Source organism: Podarcis melisellensis (assembly GCF_964234715.1).
Source record: "Podarcis melisellensis genome assembly, chromosome: 17".
Taxonomy (NCBI): Eukaryota; Metazoa; Chordata; class Lepidosauria; order Squamata; family Lacertidae; genus Podarcis; species Podarcis melisellensis.
Window position 1 is genome coordinate 1,425,285 of NC_138534.1, and position 13,062 is coordinate 1,438,346.

The 13,062-nt window shown below is 44.7% G+C and overlaps 1 protein-coding gene across 8 annotated transcripts in view; it reads right to left on the minus strand.

Moving 5' to 3' along the window:
* Positions 1-2,592: 2,592 nt before the first annotated feature.
* KIF17 (kinesin family member 17) overlaps positions 2,593-13,062 on the minus strand; it is a 50,317-nt gene continuing 39,847 nt past the window's right edge. For 4 of the 8 annotated variants that reach the window (XM_081895212.1, XM_081895216.1, XM_081895211.1 and 1 more), the window contains 5 exons: positions 11,088-11,319; positions 8,439-8,697; positions 7,336-7,409; positions 6,232-6,352; positions 2,593-4,226 (listed from right to left, as the gene is read on the minus strand). In XM_081895212.1, coding sequence (XP_081751338.1) covers positions 4,027-4,226; positions 6,232-6,352; positions 7,336-7,409; positions 8,439-8,697; positions 11,088-11,319 — 886 coding nt within the window. In that variant the 3' untranslated portion in view covers positions 2,593-4,026. The remainder of the gene's footprint in view (positions 4,227-6,231; positions 6,353-7,335; positions 7,410-8,438; positions 8,698-11,087; positions 11,320-13,062) is intronic. The other 4 variants (XM_081895217.1, XM_081895215.1, XM_081895214.1 and 1 more) reach the window with 3 other exon arrangements.

Sequence of the window (13,062 nt, forward strand, 5' to 3'; positions counted from 1 at the left end):
AATTCTGTCAGTTTTTTAGAATTATCTGCAGACTGCTTTGTCAGTTCTGCAGACTGCTTTGTCAGTACTTCCAAAGACTGGTTTATTTTAAGCAGTGCCTGTGTCATAGAATCCATTGACGCTGTAGTTGTCTTTTCCTGTGCAGCTGGTGTTGCTCCTGATAATGAGCCCCTTTTTTGTTGTTGTGCAAGCTTTGCTTTGGATCTGGTTGATATCTCATCCACTGGGGCGCTCATGTCCTCAAGGTCATTCTCACAGGAAAAGTTTACAAGTGGAAAATCCCACTGTTTCTTCTTCAGTGAAACTGTTTCCCTTTAAACCCTCTAGAGGGAGCATTGAATTATGTCCAAATGGAAATAGGAAACAAAGAAACAAGGAAACACAGAGCGATGAAAAAAGTTCAAGAGTCAAACTGTAAAACCTTACTTTGTTTCAACCAAAAGTTCAACAAAGTAATTCCTCTAAAGTCCCGTAGTTTTGTTTCAAATAAAGTCCACTTTGTATCCCAAATTATTCTGACAGCTCACTTTCCCGGTGCCTTATTTAGGCAGCCCGATCCAGGGGGGTTTGGCAGTGAAAGACTTTTTTCCTTCCGCTTATTTTAAATGCAGGTTAACAATGTCCAATTTCCTCCCCCCTTCTCCTGCCTGATGGGGGGGAGTTTAAGTTCAATGTCAGGTTAAGACAGGTTAAGAACAAAATTTCCTTTTAAGTGCAGCTTATTCTTTCGTTGCTTTATTTGTCATGCAGTTCGGGGAGGCAGACTTCCTTAATTTAAGCCGTTCCCGTTTTCAGCCAAATGTCAAGATTTAATGTCCCGTCCGATCTTTCAGATCAGTCTTACTCACGGGTATTATAGTTGGTCCGTAGTTTCAGGAAGGAATCGGCGCTCTCCGTTGATGGCGATGCGGCTTCACTCCACGGGCTGGGTAGCGACTCTCAGCACCGCGCTCACTCCCGATGCCGCTCCGGAGCCTTTAAAAAGGCTCTTTCGCAGTACCGGGGGGCGCAAAGGTGCCCACCGAGTCTCCTTGTTCACAGGCTTCAGCGCCTGTGATTTTAGGGGTCCCCCGCTCGCCGTAGCGGGTCAGACCCGAACTCGTGGAGCAGTCCTGCTTCGGAGCTCGAAGCAAGGACCGCCATTAACGCTGGCGCCGACCGGAAGTCAAGGCTTATATTTTGATCAAGGTTGTATCTTAAAAATTAGCTTAAAATCCACAAACGTTTCTTTGAGGCAGGAAACAAGCAGGCAGCTGGCAAACTCTTGGCCAGAGAGGCCTCTGGTTTATTGCGGTCATAAAAAGGCTGGGAACAAAAGGTCCATACAAATTACGGAATGCTGCAAAAATGGAAACAGCATCTGGCTAGCAAGAGAGAGAGTAAAGAGCCGTTTTTAAGCTGTTCCTTGAGACTTTTTACTCTGAAAAGATTTCTTTCCCTTTAAGAAGTTTTTTAACTTATGTTAATGTATTAAATATATTGGCTTAAATGTAATTATGCAAAGGATTTAGAAAGAAAGAAATGTTAAATTCTTATTTCATAGAGTCATATTGCTGTAGGAGACCAGAGGGGCAAACGAGCCCAGCCCCCTGCCAGACAGGAAACGCCATCGAGCACTCCTGACATATGGTTGTCGGGCCTTTGTTTAAAGACCTCAAAAAAAAAAGAGAGATCTTTCATTGATGATGCGTGAGAATGTGAACATAAGATCCCTGACATCTGTTTAAAAATAAAATTAGACACCATCTGTTTTAGCCATCTGCTCTATTTTAGAATTAAGGGGGCAAAGGTGATCTGGTAATTAAGGTGCCTTGTCGAGGTTAATGGCTACTTGTTTGCCATTTATAAATAGAAGAACATATAACTCTCTGTCTCCCATAAAAGGTAATATGAAATGGGTGTATCTTTTATGATTGGTTCTAGCAAGCAGCCAATGGGAATTTCAACCAGGCTGATTGGACAGAGGCAGCCAAAGGAGGAGCAAGGAGGCTGGGCTGAGGGAATATAAGTGTTGGCCATAATGGCAGGAGCCCAGGCCAGAGCTTGGTAACCATAAAGCACTGTGCCTCTCATTTATTTGTCTGACAAATAAATTATTATTTTAATTTCTCTATTGCTGCGTTGAATATTTCATTCCAGCTAAGCGTTAACCACAAGCAGGGTTCTACAATATGGCATCTACGTTTGGCCCGATGGAGACCACAGCCCAGCAGCTCTTGACATGCAGCAGTCTGGCGCTGGTATGCAACAGTCTCCCACTGTACTTGAAGCTCCTTGATTGGGCTGAGGCACAGACCAGCAGAATATCCGCTCCGCTCTGCGCCCCCCCCCCCGCCTCAGGGCCCCTGCCAGGAATCCGTGGTATGAGGGAAGCGCAGATATTGCATGCTAATCCCAGATAAGGGACTGGGAGGGAGAAGGCAGGAAGTCATTCAGAACCCCCAGCGTTTGGGGTCCAAGCTTGCAGAGATTCTTGGCAGAGATTCTCTTCTTCCCTGTCCTCTGTTTATGGCACATTTCCTTCCAGGGTTACAATTAAATTGAGAATGGATAGTGGAGAACAACATGGGCTATAGAGCAACCAAGCTAAAGTTTCATTAACAGGCAGTTTATTGTGCTCACATAAAAGGTGAAAACAAAGAAATCAACTAACACATGGACAGAGAGCAGTACCTTAAATTAACATCTGACTCTCACATGAATGTGCTACTCTTACTCCCACTCCCGTTTTCAACTGTTCTCATCTAGTGCACAAAGCTGGTGAATTATTGTGCAGCATCAAAAGCCCACGTTCTGTGGTGAGGCATCCATCTTGAAATGGGCTTGAAGAAAGCAGTGGCTAAGACGTGGCAGTGAAACTGTTGTAAGAGTGTATTCTCTTGCTATGGTGGAGGAGGAGGGAAGTGCCTGCTGGACTGAGGTCATCTCAGGCTGCAGAAGTGACAAGAAATTGCTCTAGCTAAAAATGTAAAACTGAAGAGCTTTGGAAGGTGACATTAATTAATTTAATGATGTCCCCAAGAACAATGGGGTGTAGAAAAACCGTACTGTGCCTTCTGAGCAGAAGAGAAATGATCTGGGAAATCTGTCTATCTCCCCCCCCCCCGCAATCCTCCCCTCCAACACCCTATATGGGGATGCAACTGAGCTGCAATGAAATGCTGGGCTGCTGAGTGAAGAGCAGGAGAGAAGCTTCTGGAGTCCAGCTTCTGGGGAAGCCCAGGCATTGTGAGCTGGGCAGACATACCCTCCCTGACCCCCTGCCTAGATTGACAGTGGAGCTTCCCAGCCCTACTCAGCCCTCTCAGCTCCCCTTGAACGCTGCTTGACAGGCGGGCAGCTCCCAGAAGGCATTTCCCACCCAGCACAGCATAAATTTAAACTGTGCCGGTTCTGCTTTGAGCACTGTTCTTCTCAACTACTCAAAATTCAACCCCCTTCAGCCACTATTCTGCTCTTAAGTGTAGAATGGATCTCCCTTCTCCTCTTGTCTGTCTGCTTCAGAATCCCTCAAAATCCAAAATGAGAGCAGAGTCAGGATCTAACCTGAGCTAAACAGGCAGGGCAGTGATGTTACAGGCTATTAAATGGGCTTTGGGATTTTCTGCCAGATTATGCCCACTAGTGTCCTTTCCTACAACAAATTAGGGAGGCAAAAGGCAACACTTGGATAATCTTAAGGTCCACCACCAAGAATTCTTAATCCATCTGTTCTGGGTTTGAGTTCGCCTCCTGCTGCCCGTGCATTTTGATGATTGGGAGAGGGAGAGCAGACTGAAAGGCAAGGTCTCTACAAAACAGCAAAGGAATAGGCAACTGTGAGAGAGGTATCAGCCTCGCCTTGAACATGGAGGGCTGACCACACTATCGTCTGTGGGAAGCAGCATTTAATTGCTTTCACTCTCCCCAAAAGGGAAAGAAAAGCCATGGATCCCTTTGAAAAGCAGCTATGGTCCCCAAAATGGGGGTCAAGGAAGGGTGTCCAGATGTTGACTAGCCTGGCAAGCAGACCAACAACCACAGCAGTCAGAGAGGGTCGCCGCCACTCAAGTTGTTCCGGCTTTTCTTGCGCTTTGTCTTGGCTGACGGAGAGGAGAAATCCAGAGATTCGAGACGAAAGGGACGTGGCTGGGGCATCTCCACCGTTTGGGCAGGGGGAATAGGAGCCAGGCTAGAAGTCAGGATGGAGGTATTGTTGTTCAGCAAAGGGGGAGAATTATGGGAAGCTGCAAAGGACAAAAATACACACACACACAGAGAGAGAGAGAGAGAGAGAGAGAGAGAGAGAGAGAGAGGGAGAGAAACATTGAGATACTTGGTCTTATTTCAACATGAAACACTACATCTCCCTGGAGAAACCTATACATCACTTAGCATAAATATTTTTTAATACTGCAGTCCCACCTCGCTCCACTCACCAACCCATTTGCCAATCCTGCAACTTCCCTCTCTTCACCTCACCCCCCCTTGCCCATCCCCTCCTTCTCACAGCTCACCTGAACCCCCTTCAGAGGGTGGTTTTCTGACACACCTCCTCTTCCCCTCCATTAAACCTCGATGCAGCCACGTTTAATGGATGGGGGAAGGTGCTTCACAGAGCGGTTTGGCAAACAGGTTAAACAGATCGCCAAGTCCACCTGCCTCACCTCCTGACAGCCACATGAACTACATCATCAACAGCCTTACATTGTTATGTATATAGGGAGATTTAGAGGCTATGCTTTTTAAAGATTTTGAGACATGCTTTAAAAAACAAAACCCTGTACATTGCCTATTGTGTATGTGTGCATATTAGATACCTGTATAATAACAGAGGATGTTGATGATATGGAATAGGTACAGTGACATACTAACACCACAGTCCTAACCATGTTTACTCAGAAGCAAGTCCTATTAACTTCAGTTAAATGACTGTAGGACTGCAGCATAAGGCCTGACCTTGTGTAGTACAGTGCCATCCAGGAAACTATTAAGCAGTAAGTCCCTAGTTTCAGTCTTGTCACTCGGCCCTTACAGACTGTTGTTTGGGTGGGATTCAATCACATGATGCCAAATTCACATTGAAACTAATGCCAATTTGGTACTTTTGCACAACAGAACTACTGCAAAATCAGATTATAACAATAAGGAAAGTGATGGGGAAACAGCAATTATTTGATGCAAGGTCATCTCTTTGCAACCTCTTTGCAAACAGATCAGGATGAATGCTCAATAAACAAGTTGTTTGGAAGTGAGGATTGTCATGGACTTACTGGTAGGTGCGTCAGTCCCTCCAACACAGCTCGTCATTTGCAAAACAGAGATAATAATACTTCCTGGCCTATCATCCTGGGCTGTTGTAGAGCAGGGATGGGGAGAAACCTCTTTGGCCAGATCCTTATCATGATTGGTCTCATGGGACAAATTTGACAAGTGGGTACAGCCTGTCAATTATATGGCACCACAGCAATGCCATCTGCAAGGTGCTACTGAATTGGAGAGGGAAAATCCCTTTTAGCAAGAGCAGAAGATTCCATCAACAGGAGGGGGGAGAAGAGAGAGACTGAGATTTTAGCATTTTGAAGGTACTTCCTTTTTTTACAGTGGGCATTTGCAGAGCAGGCTCTCAACATTATCCGCATAAATAGGAAGCAGAGGGTAGAGAGTGGAGGGGGGGGGGCAAAGGCTACTGAGAAAGGAGTCTGCTGATTGTGTGCTGCTGCAAAGTATTTTGCAGCCTTGGGGGGGCTGAACTGCATGGACACTCTGCTGCACAGGGCTAATCCTTCCAAAGGTTTGCCTGCTCAGCTGCTACAACCTTGAACTTTAGAAGTCTAGTAGAGGGGGGAAGCAGCAGCTGGGACTCCTCCTGCCCACTGCCAATGCTTCCAAAAGGCACCTTTCTTTCTCCCTTCCCTGTCACTTGATGGGGAGGAGGGGAAGAAATTATGTTTTGGCTTGCAAGCTCATGTTCCCTGTTGGGAATAGGCAGTTGCAGCCAAGGCAGAACTGAACTCTGCCCTTGCACTCTTGTGTTGACAGGTGGTTCTGGTGCAGACAAAACTGGACCCCCTGGTGAGCCAAGATCCTCCCACAAGTGGGAGTGTTCCTGCCTCTGTTGTAAGGAATACTGAAATAATATTTCAGAAACCTTTTGGACACCTTAAGAGTACTGTACAAATGTTGGGTATTATGTAGAAGTCAGGCAAACCTTTTGGGGAAAAAAAGGAAAGAACACATGAAGGGGTTTACCTAGACTCTTCATGGGGTCAGCACTGAGAATCTGGCTTGCTCGTTTTGAGCGAAAATAGTTACTGGCAATATTCTCACTATCACTCTTGCTCAGCATCACTTTATAGCGGTCTTCTTCCTGCTGGGAACATAACCAAGCAGTCACCAGTTTGTCATCATTTAACCTAAAGAGGTCACTACTGTTCACATTTTACGCATGAGGGAAACTGAGGCTGAAACCTGACATGTCAGCCCCACTTTTAACCTGCTGAACTACACTTACTTCTCTGTCTAGTTTCCACACTGGTGTCCAAAAACTAGGTTACAAAGCCATGGAAAAAATAATCTAATCCAGACCAAGTTATCCATGGGGTATAAATGAGAGGGTTGAGAGCTTACTTAAATGTATCCTATGAAAAGCCATTGTGTGTAGAAGAGCTTAACTTCTCATTCAATTTCTGGGGGAGTAACAGCACTGTGGAATGTATGCACTCTGGTTAAACATGAAAAATTGGAAAATATTGTTGCATGCCACCCCACTCTGAGCAGTGTGAGATTCCAGAGATTCAAGGAGTTTACCTAGAATTTGTGTTTCTTTTGGAATGAGGTGCAGCACAGACTGTAGTGTCCTATTTACACATATCTACAACCTGAGCCTACAATGGAGGAGTTCACAGCTTTAACACCGCAAGAGGGTCTTGCTTCACCATGACCACGATTGCTCCCAGTTGGTCGGTCTGAGCTTTCCACACTGACTTGGGGACTGATTTATATATTGTACTATTAAAGAATGCAGGAGATAGGGCCAATTCCTTGCTGCTGCTGCTGCCGCTACTGCACCTTTGCCTTGGCTGCTGGAAGAAGGCAGGAGCTAAACCCTGCCTGCACTCAAGCCCCCACCCCTAATATCTTCCTCCAGTGACCAAGCAGTAGGGTGTTAGTTTCACTCTTTCCCCTCATTATGAAGGCAATGTGTGAACCAGCTTGGAGATCAACAGAATCCCCTGAAGTTTTACCTTCAGCGCAGACTCCCAGCTGTCATGCCAGTGAAGAACGCTGGATCATTTATTATGTGTACATTGTGTAACATTCTCAGTATTGCCCAAGTGGCCTTCCTTCGCTTACCATTGCTGCTGCATCCCCATTCTCCGATGATGAGCTCTTCCTGCCTGCTTTGGTCTGTGACAACGATGAAACTGCTGTGGAAAAGAAGAGTAATGGTGGCTCTCGGCCTCCGTGGTGGCTCATTTCTCTGCTGGTTTCATGTCACCTGGGGCCAGGATCCAATATGTGCATAGACTTACAAAGGCCCATTTAACAGCTTGCTTTCTAAACGTTTTTAAAGCGGGGATGCAATAAATTCCATCCGTTCATTAGTCAACAACAGTTGCTGTTGCTTAATTGGTGGAAGCCAATCAGAGGGCAAATGTCGATTGGTTGGTCAGGACTCATATTTTGACCTGAGGCTTGAGCAGTTTAGTCTCTTTCTCACAAACCCTCTATTGATCATCATCATCATCATCCACCCTTTCTCCCAAAGGAGCCCTGGACAGCAAGGAGCATTTAAGGCAAACATTAATTGTGGGTGGGTGTGATTATTGGGATCACAGCAGGCAGACAGGCAGGCAGGACTCTCCAGGACTCCTGAGGAAAATCCTTCATTTGAAGCTGCTATTTGCATTGGGAGGAAATCTCCATTAGCACCAATAGGGATTTTCTGATATATAGCTGTAGTCATGTACACACTTACCTGTGAGCAAAAGAATGAGGCTTAATTCTGAGTAGGAGGCACGTGTGGGGTTTTTCAACTGGACAAGCAACACCTCACTGCATCCTGCAATTCTTAAGTTGTTCTCTCTCCAGCTGGTTTCCATACCAGAACTGAGCTGGGCAGAGAGAAAAACTCTTAAAGGAACAAAGCGTAGTGGTGGAAGGGGTCACATTTTGCTCCCCTACTCTGAGAACTCCATTTTGAACGCAGTAAGTAGATCCACACTCACCCCACACACATCTTGCTTAGCTCCAAGTCCATGAGCCTGAAGCCTGTTCCCGATTTCACTGTGCATGAAGGTGAGATGTGAAAAGTATTTTAAATAGTCCCAGAGTGACCATGAAGGAAATAAGATACCCAAGAAGTCCTTAAGAAGTGAGTGAAACCCACATGAAAATCCTGTATGAATGGGCAACCAGAGCAATGTAAGATGGTAATTCCGAGTTGTTCTTCTTACCTGCAGGGAGACTGGTCTTTTGAGTGACAGGCTCTGGGATTTTCCAGCAGCCTGATTCTTCATCCCACGTGGACTCCCGTTTGATTTTATCAAAGTTGCTGTAATTACAGTCCCGCCGTATGAGGGGTTGCACCTGGTCCAGTAGCTGTTGATAAAGGAGGAGCTCCCGCTCTTGGCGGCGGATGGTGGCCAAATAATCAATCTTCTCCATTTCAAATTCGGACTGAAGGTCTTTGATTTCAGTCTCAGCAACCCTCAGCTGGGAAGAAAGCAGCCAGTTATGGGAATAAGAACTAAGTAAAATGTTGGGATCCAGAGTACACAAGCTCACTGAGTCCTTACCTAAGCCTATCATAGGGCTGGCTCACACCTGCATGAGCATCACCTGAGGAGCTTGCACTTGATGATGGGCATGGAACTAGCTCAGTTGAAAATCATAATATAACTACAGAACTTTTTTTTAAAAAAATCCAACTTTTTATTTATTGTTAACAAAACAAAAAGTGAAAACATAACAAAAAGAAATACGACAAAGAATCAACAATATCAGTCATAAAGCTCATCTCGCTCTCAGGCCAAGGGAGCCGGCGTTTGTCTACAGACAGCTTTCCGGGTAATGTGGTCAGCATAAACCGCTTCTGGCGTGATGGAAGCCAGATGGAAATGCCGTTTCCGTGACAGATGGCCATCCAACCTCTACTTAAAAACCTCCAAGGAAGGAGAGTCCACCACCTCCCAAGGAAGACTCTTCCACTGTCAAACAGCTCTTACTGTCAGAAAGTTCTTCCTGGTGTTTAGTTGGAATCTCCTTTACTGTAACTTGAAGCCATTGGTTTGGGTCCTCCCCTCCAGAGCAGGAGAAAACAAGCTTGTTCCATCTTCCATGTGACAGCCCTTTAGATAATGGAAGATAGCTATCATCTCTCCTCTGAGACTCCTCTTCTTCAGGCTAAATATCCCCACTCCGTCAGCCATTCCTCATAAGGCTTCGTTTCCAGGCCCTTGATCAACTTGGTTGCCCTTCTCTGCACACGTTTCAGCTTGTCAACGTCCTTCTTAAATTGTGACACCCAGAACTGGACACACTATTCCAGGTGGGGTCTGACCAAGGCAGAATAGAGTGGGACTGTGACTTCCCTTGGCGCATAAAGGTGTATAAGTGCACAGTGTAGTTAACACTGTGATGTATACTGATACTATTTTATCAACAGAAGTGCCCTACTTCCCTTGACTAGAACACTATACATTATTTTTATTATTATGTCACCCTTCATCTGTAGATCTCAGGAAGGTTCACAACAAAAAATGCAAGATAAAAAACACAAAATACATAATAAATACAAGAACTAAACCAATAATCCCCCCCCCACTCCTACAACACATTTAAAGGGCTATGGGATATTAATTAGCCAAAGCGCTAGTTGAAGAGGAACGTTTTTGCCTGTGCGTAAAGGTGTATAATGAAGGGGGCAACCAAACCTCCTTACGGAGAGCATTCCACAAATGGGGAGCCACTGCAGAAAAGGAACATTCTTACCGAAACTCTCATGGAGGAGGCACATGAAGAAGGGCCTCAGGTGATGATCTCAGAGTCCAGGTAGGGCACTTCTGTTGATACAGTCTAAAACAGTATTAGTATATATACACAGTGTTAACTCATGTTAAGCTTGTGGTCTACCAAGACCCTGAGATCCTTCTCACAGGTTGAGCATTGCTTTTCTTTTTGGTGAAGACAGAGGCAAAGTAGATGCTGAGCAGTTCTGCCTTCTCTCTGTCACCCAATAGCATTCTCCATCTTCTACATGCAAGGGACATACCACTTGGTCAAATATGGAGGTAGTCTTGGCTCCTTTAAACTTGAATGGTTGCAGCTTGTTCTGCAGGGTGGGGAAAGCTAAACCTGTTGCAAATTCCCTTTTCTATACAACTATTTTAGGTAAAGGAGCTCTGCCCTCATTTCCATAAGGCCTCTCTGGTTTCCTCCTCTCTCCCCACCACCCTTTCTCCTCTTAAAAAATCAAACTAAATGTAGATACAAAATAAAATGGTGGTGATACTACTAACACTACTTATATTAGTATGAAAAGCAATGCTTTAAAGCAATGCTTCTCAAGCTAGAAAATTGCTGAAGGTCTTGGTGGACAACTTAATCATTTTTCTGCCTGTTACAACAATTGTAATGCGCTGTGTGAGATGCTGTATGCTTTTTGAATTTTATGGAATTTAAGTTGTAAAACAATACAATGTAAGAAGCACTGCTGGATTACCAAACAGGCAGAATTGGCACTGGCCTAGGAGTCCACACCTTTTAGGGATCCCACAACAACGGATCAAAATAATATTGATTTGATCTTGAAAGAATTTGAATTTGGAAGAGAAACCTGCATTGACTCAGAAACCGAGCCCACCGTCTGCAAGATTTCAACTGCCTAGGGGCCTCCAGAGGGTTTAATCTGGCACTGGTAAGAACTTAAAGAAACAATAAATATACCATTAAAATCAATGATTACTGAACATGGACAGGGCACAGACCACCTGAATGAAGCTTGTAGACAACTGGTGGTCCATGCACCAAAATGCATCTAAATGTGGTGTGGAAAGCTGTCCTTACCCACCACTGTACAAGACTTCAGAGGGGAAAGGAATCACCTTTTCCTTCATCTTCTCCAACAATTTGCTTTTGGCTCGCACTTCTTCCTGGATGGAATCATAGACGTTGAGCAGGACCCAGTCACTGCTGTCCTCATCTGATTTCTGCAACGCTGCCAGCAGCTGCTTCTTCCGCTCATCGGCAATTTTCTTTCGCCGTTTATGCTTTTCCTTCAGGTCTTTGTTCTTGGCCTGTTCACCTCCCACCACCTGCTGCTCCAGCATCTGCAATCTAAGAGGGTCGGAGGCAATGTCTTAGCTCTAAGCACAGCTTGTCCAACTTTCTATATTCAGTCTCTCCCACCTCCATTTTGCCACTAACTTGTCTGCTGAGGATCCCTGAAACTTGGAACCCCTGAACTTGGCAAAATATTATTGGGTGCTGGCCAGTCCTGTTCAGCTTCCCAGTTGCTCCCCTTAGGCTGTGCAGATATGAAGCACATTCTTCCCCTCAAGCAACTCTGGGCACCATATTTTCCTCCTCACAGAGTTACAATTCCCAGCAACCTTTAAAAAACACAATGCCCAGAATTCTTTGAAGAAAAGAATGCTTTGTATGTGCCTTATATTCCCTATAGTGTGGGAATATATGAAGACAAACTGTAAGCAATTAAAAATGTTAGTAAGAAATAACGGGAGTAAAAATGATAAATTTGTAAATAGGTTTGAATTGGTTAGGCAGTATGATTATGATATAAAATAAGGAACCGCAAGGGGGAGGGGAGGGAAGTCAAATAAATGTAGGTTAAATTTGTTTAGATTTAATTATTGTTGTTGAAACATTGTAAAATGGAAAAATTAAAAGGGGGAAAATAAAGCTATAGTGTGCAAGTCTAAACTGAGACTGTGCCAAAGATGGGTGGGGTAGAAATAATAATAATAAATTATTATTATTATTATTATTATTATTATTATTATTATTATTATTATTATTATTATTTCCAACACATTGTAGGAGAATACTGGTGATAATGGACAGGCTATTTTGCAGTTTTAGGGAAACTTCTCACTATTTCTGATTTTGTGACTGAGAAACCTCAATAAATCTGTCAAAAAAAACAACCCAAAACAGAGTTTGAGAACCAATGTTCTAGTGCACTGAAGAAAATAAATACCTCCAAAAAGGAAAATAATTTTTCATGCCCAGCAGAGCCTGCACATTCAAAGGTTGTTGGAACTGAAGCAGGAAGTGGGGTCAGCAGGGAGACAGACTTCAACGGCTGGCCGGAGAGGCAGCTGAAACAAGATCCTCTGGACCACAGCTGGTTGCTAAGAAGCTGAGCCAAGGGAGGCTGAGAAGGAAAGCATGGTGGAAAAGCCAGTGGGGACAAAGGAGGAGGAGCTGAGTATCCACTGTCATGAGGGAGGAAGAAGTTGCCATTCAGGTCACAGACCTTCTACCTTCTGAACAAGAGAATCCTCCACAGACATTGCCCTGGCATGCCGAGTCAAGGTGTGGGGAGAGAAACTGTGTTGGCCACCAGGCAATGGCTTTTCCCACCTGCCTTGCCTCCCCACCCCACCCGGCCAAGGAGCCTGTCCCAGACCATGACTTGTAAGACAAGCAGAAGCAGAGGCAAAGAGAGGAGTTCAGGGCTTTTCTTTTTTTAATAATTTTATAAGTTGTGCATCTTTGTTTCTCAGTTTGATCCTTTTACATGGTTTTGTATGTATTGTGTTATTTTATGCATTGTGGCTTGCTGTTATTATTATTGATTATAGTTTAGCAATTATTTATTGTAAAGGTAAAGGTAAAGGTACCCCTGCCCGTACGGGCCAGTCTTGACAGACTCTGGGGTTGTGCGCCCATCTCACTTAAGAGGCCAGGGGCCAGCGCTGTCCGGAGACACTTCCGGGTCACATGGCCAGTGTGACATCGCTGCTCTGGCGAGCCAGAGCTGCACACGGAAACGCCGTTTACCTTCCCGCTGGTAAGCGGTCCCTATTTATTGTAATTGTTAATAATTAAACAGAA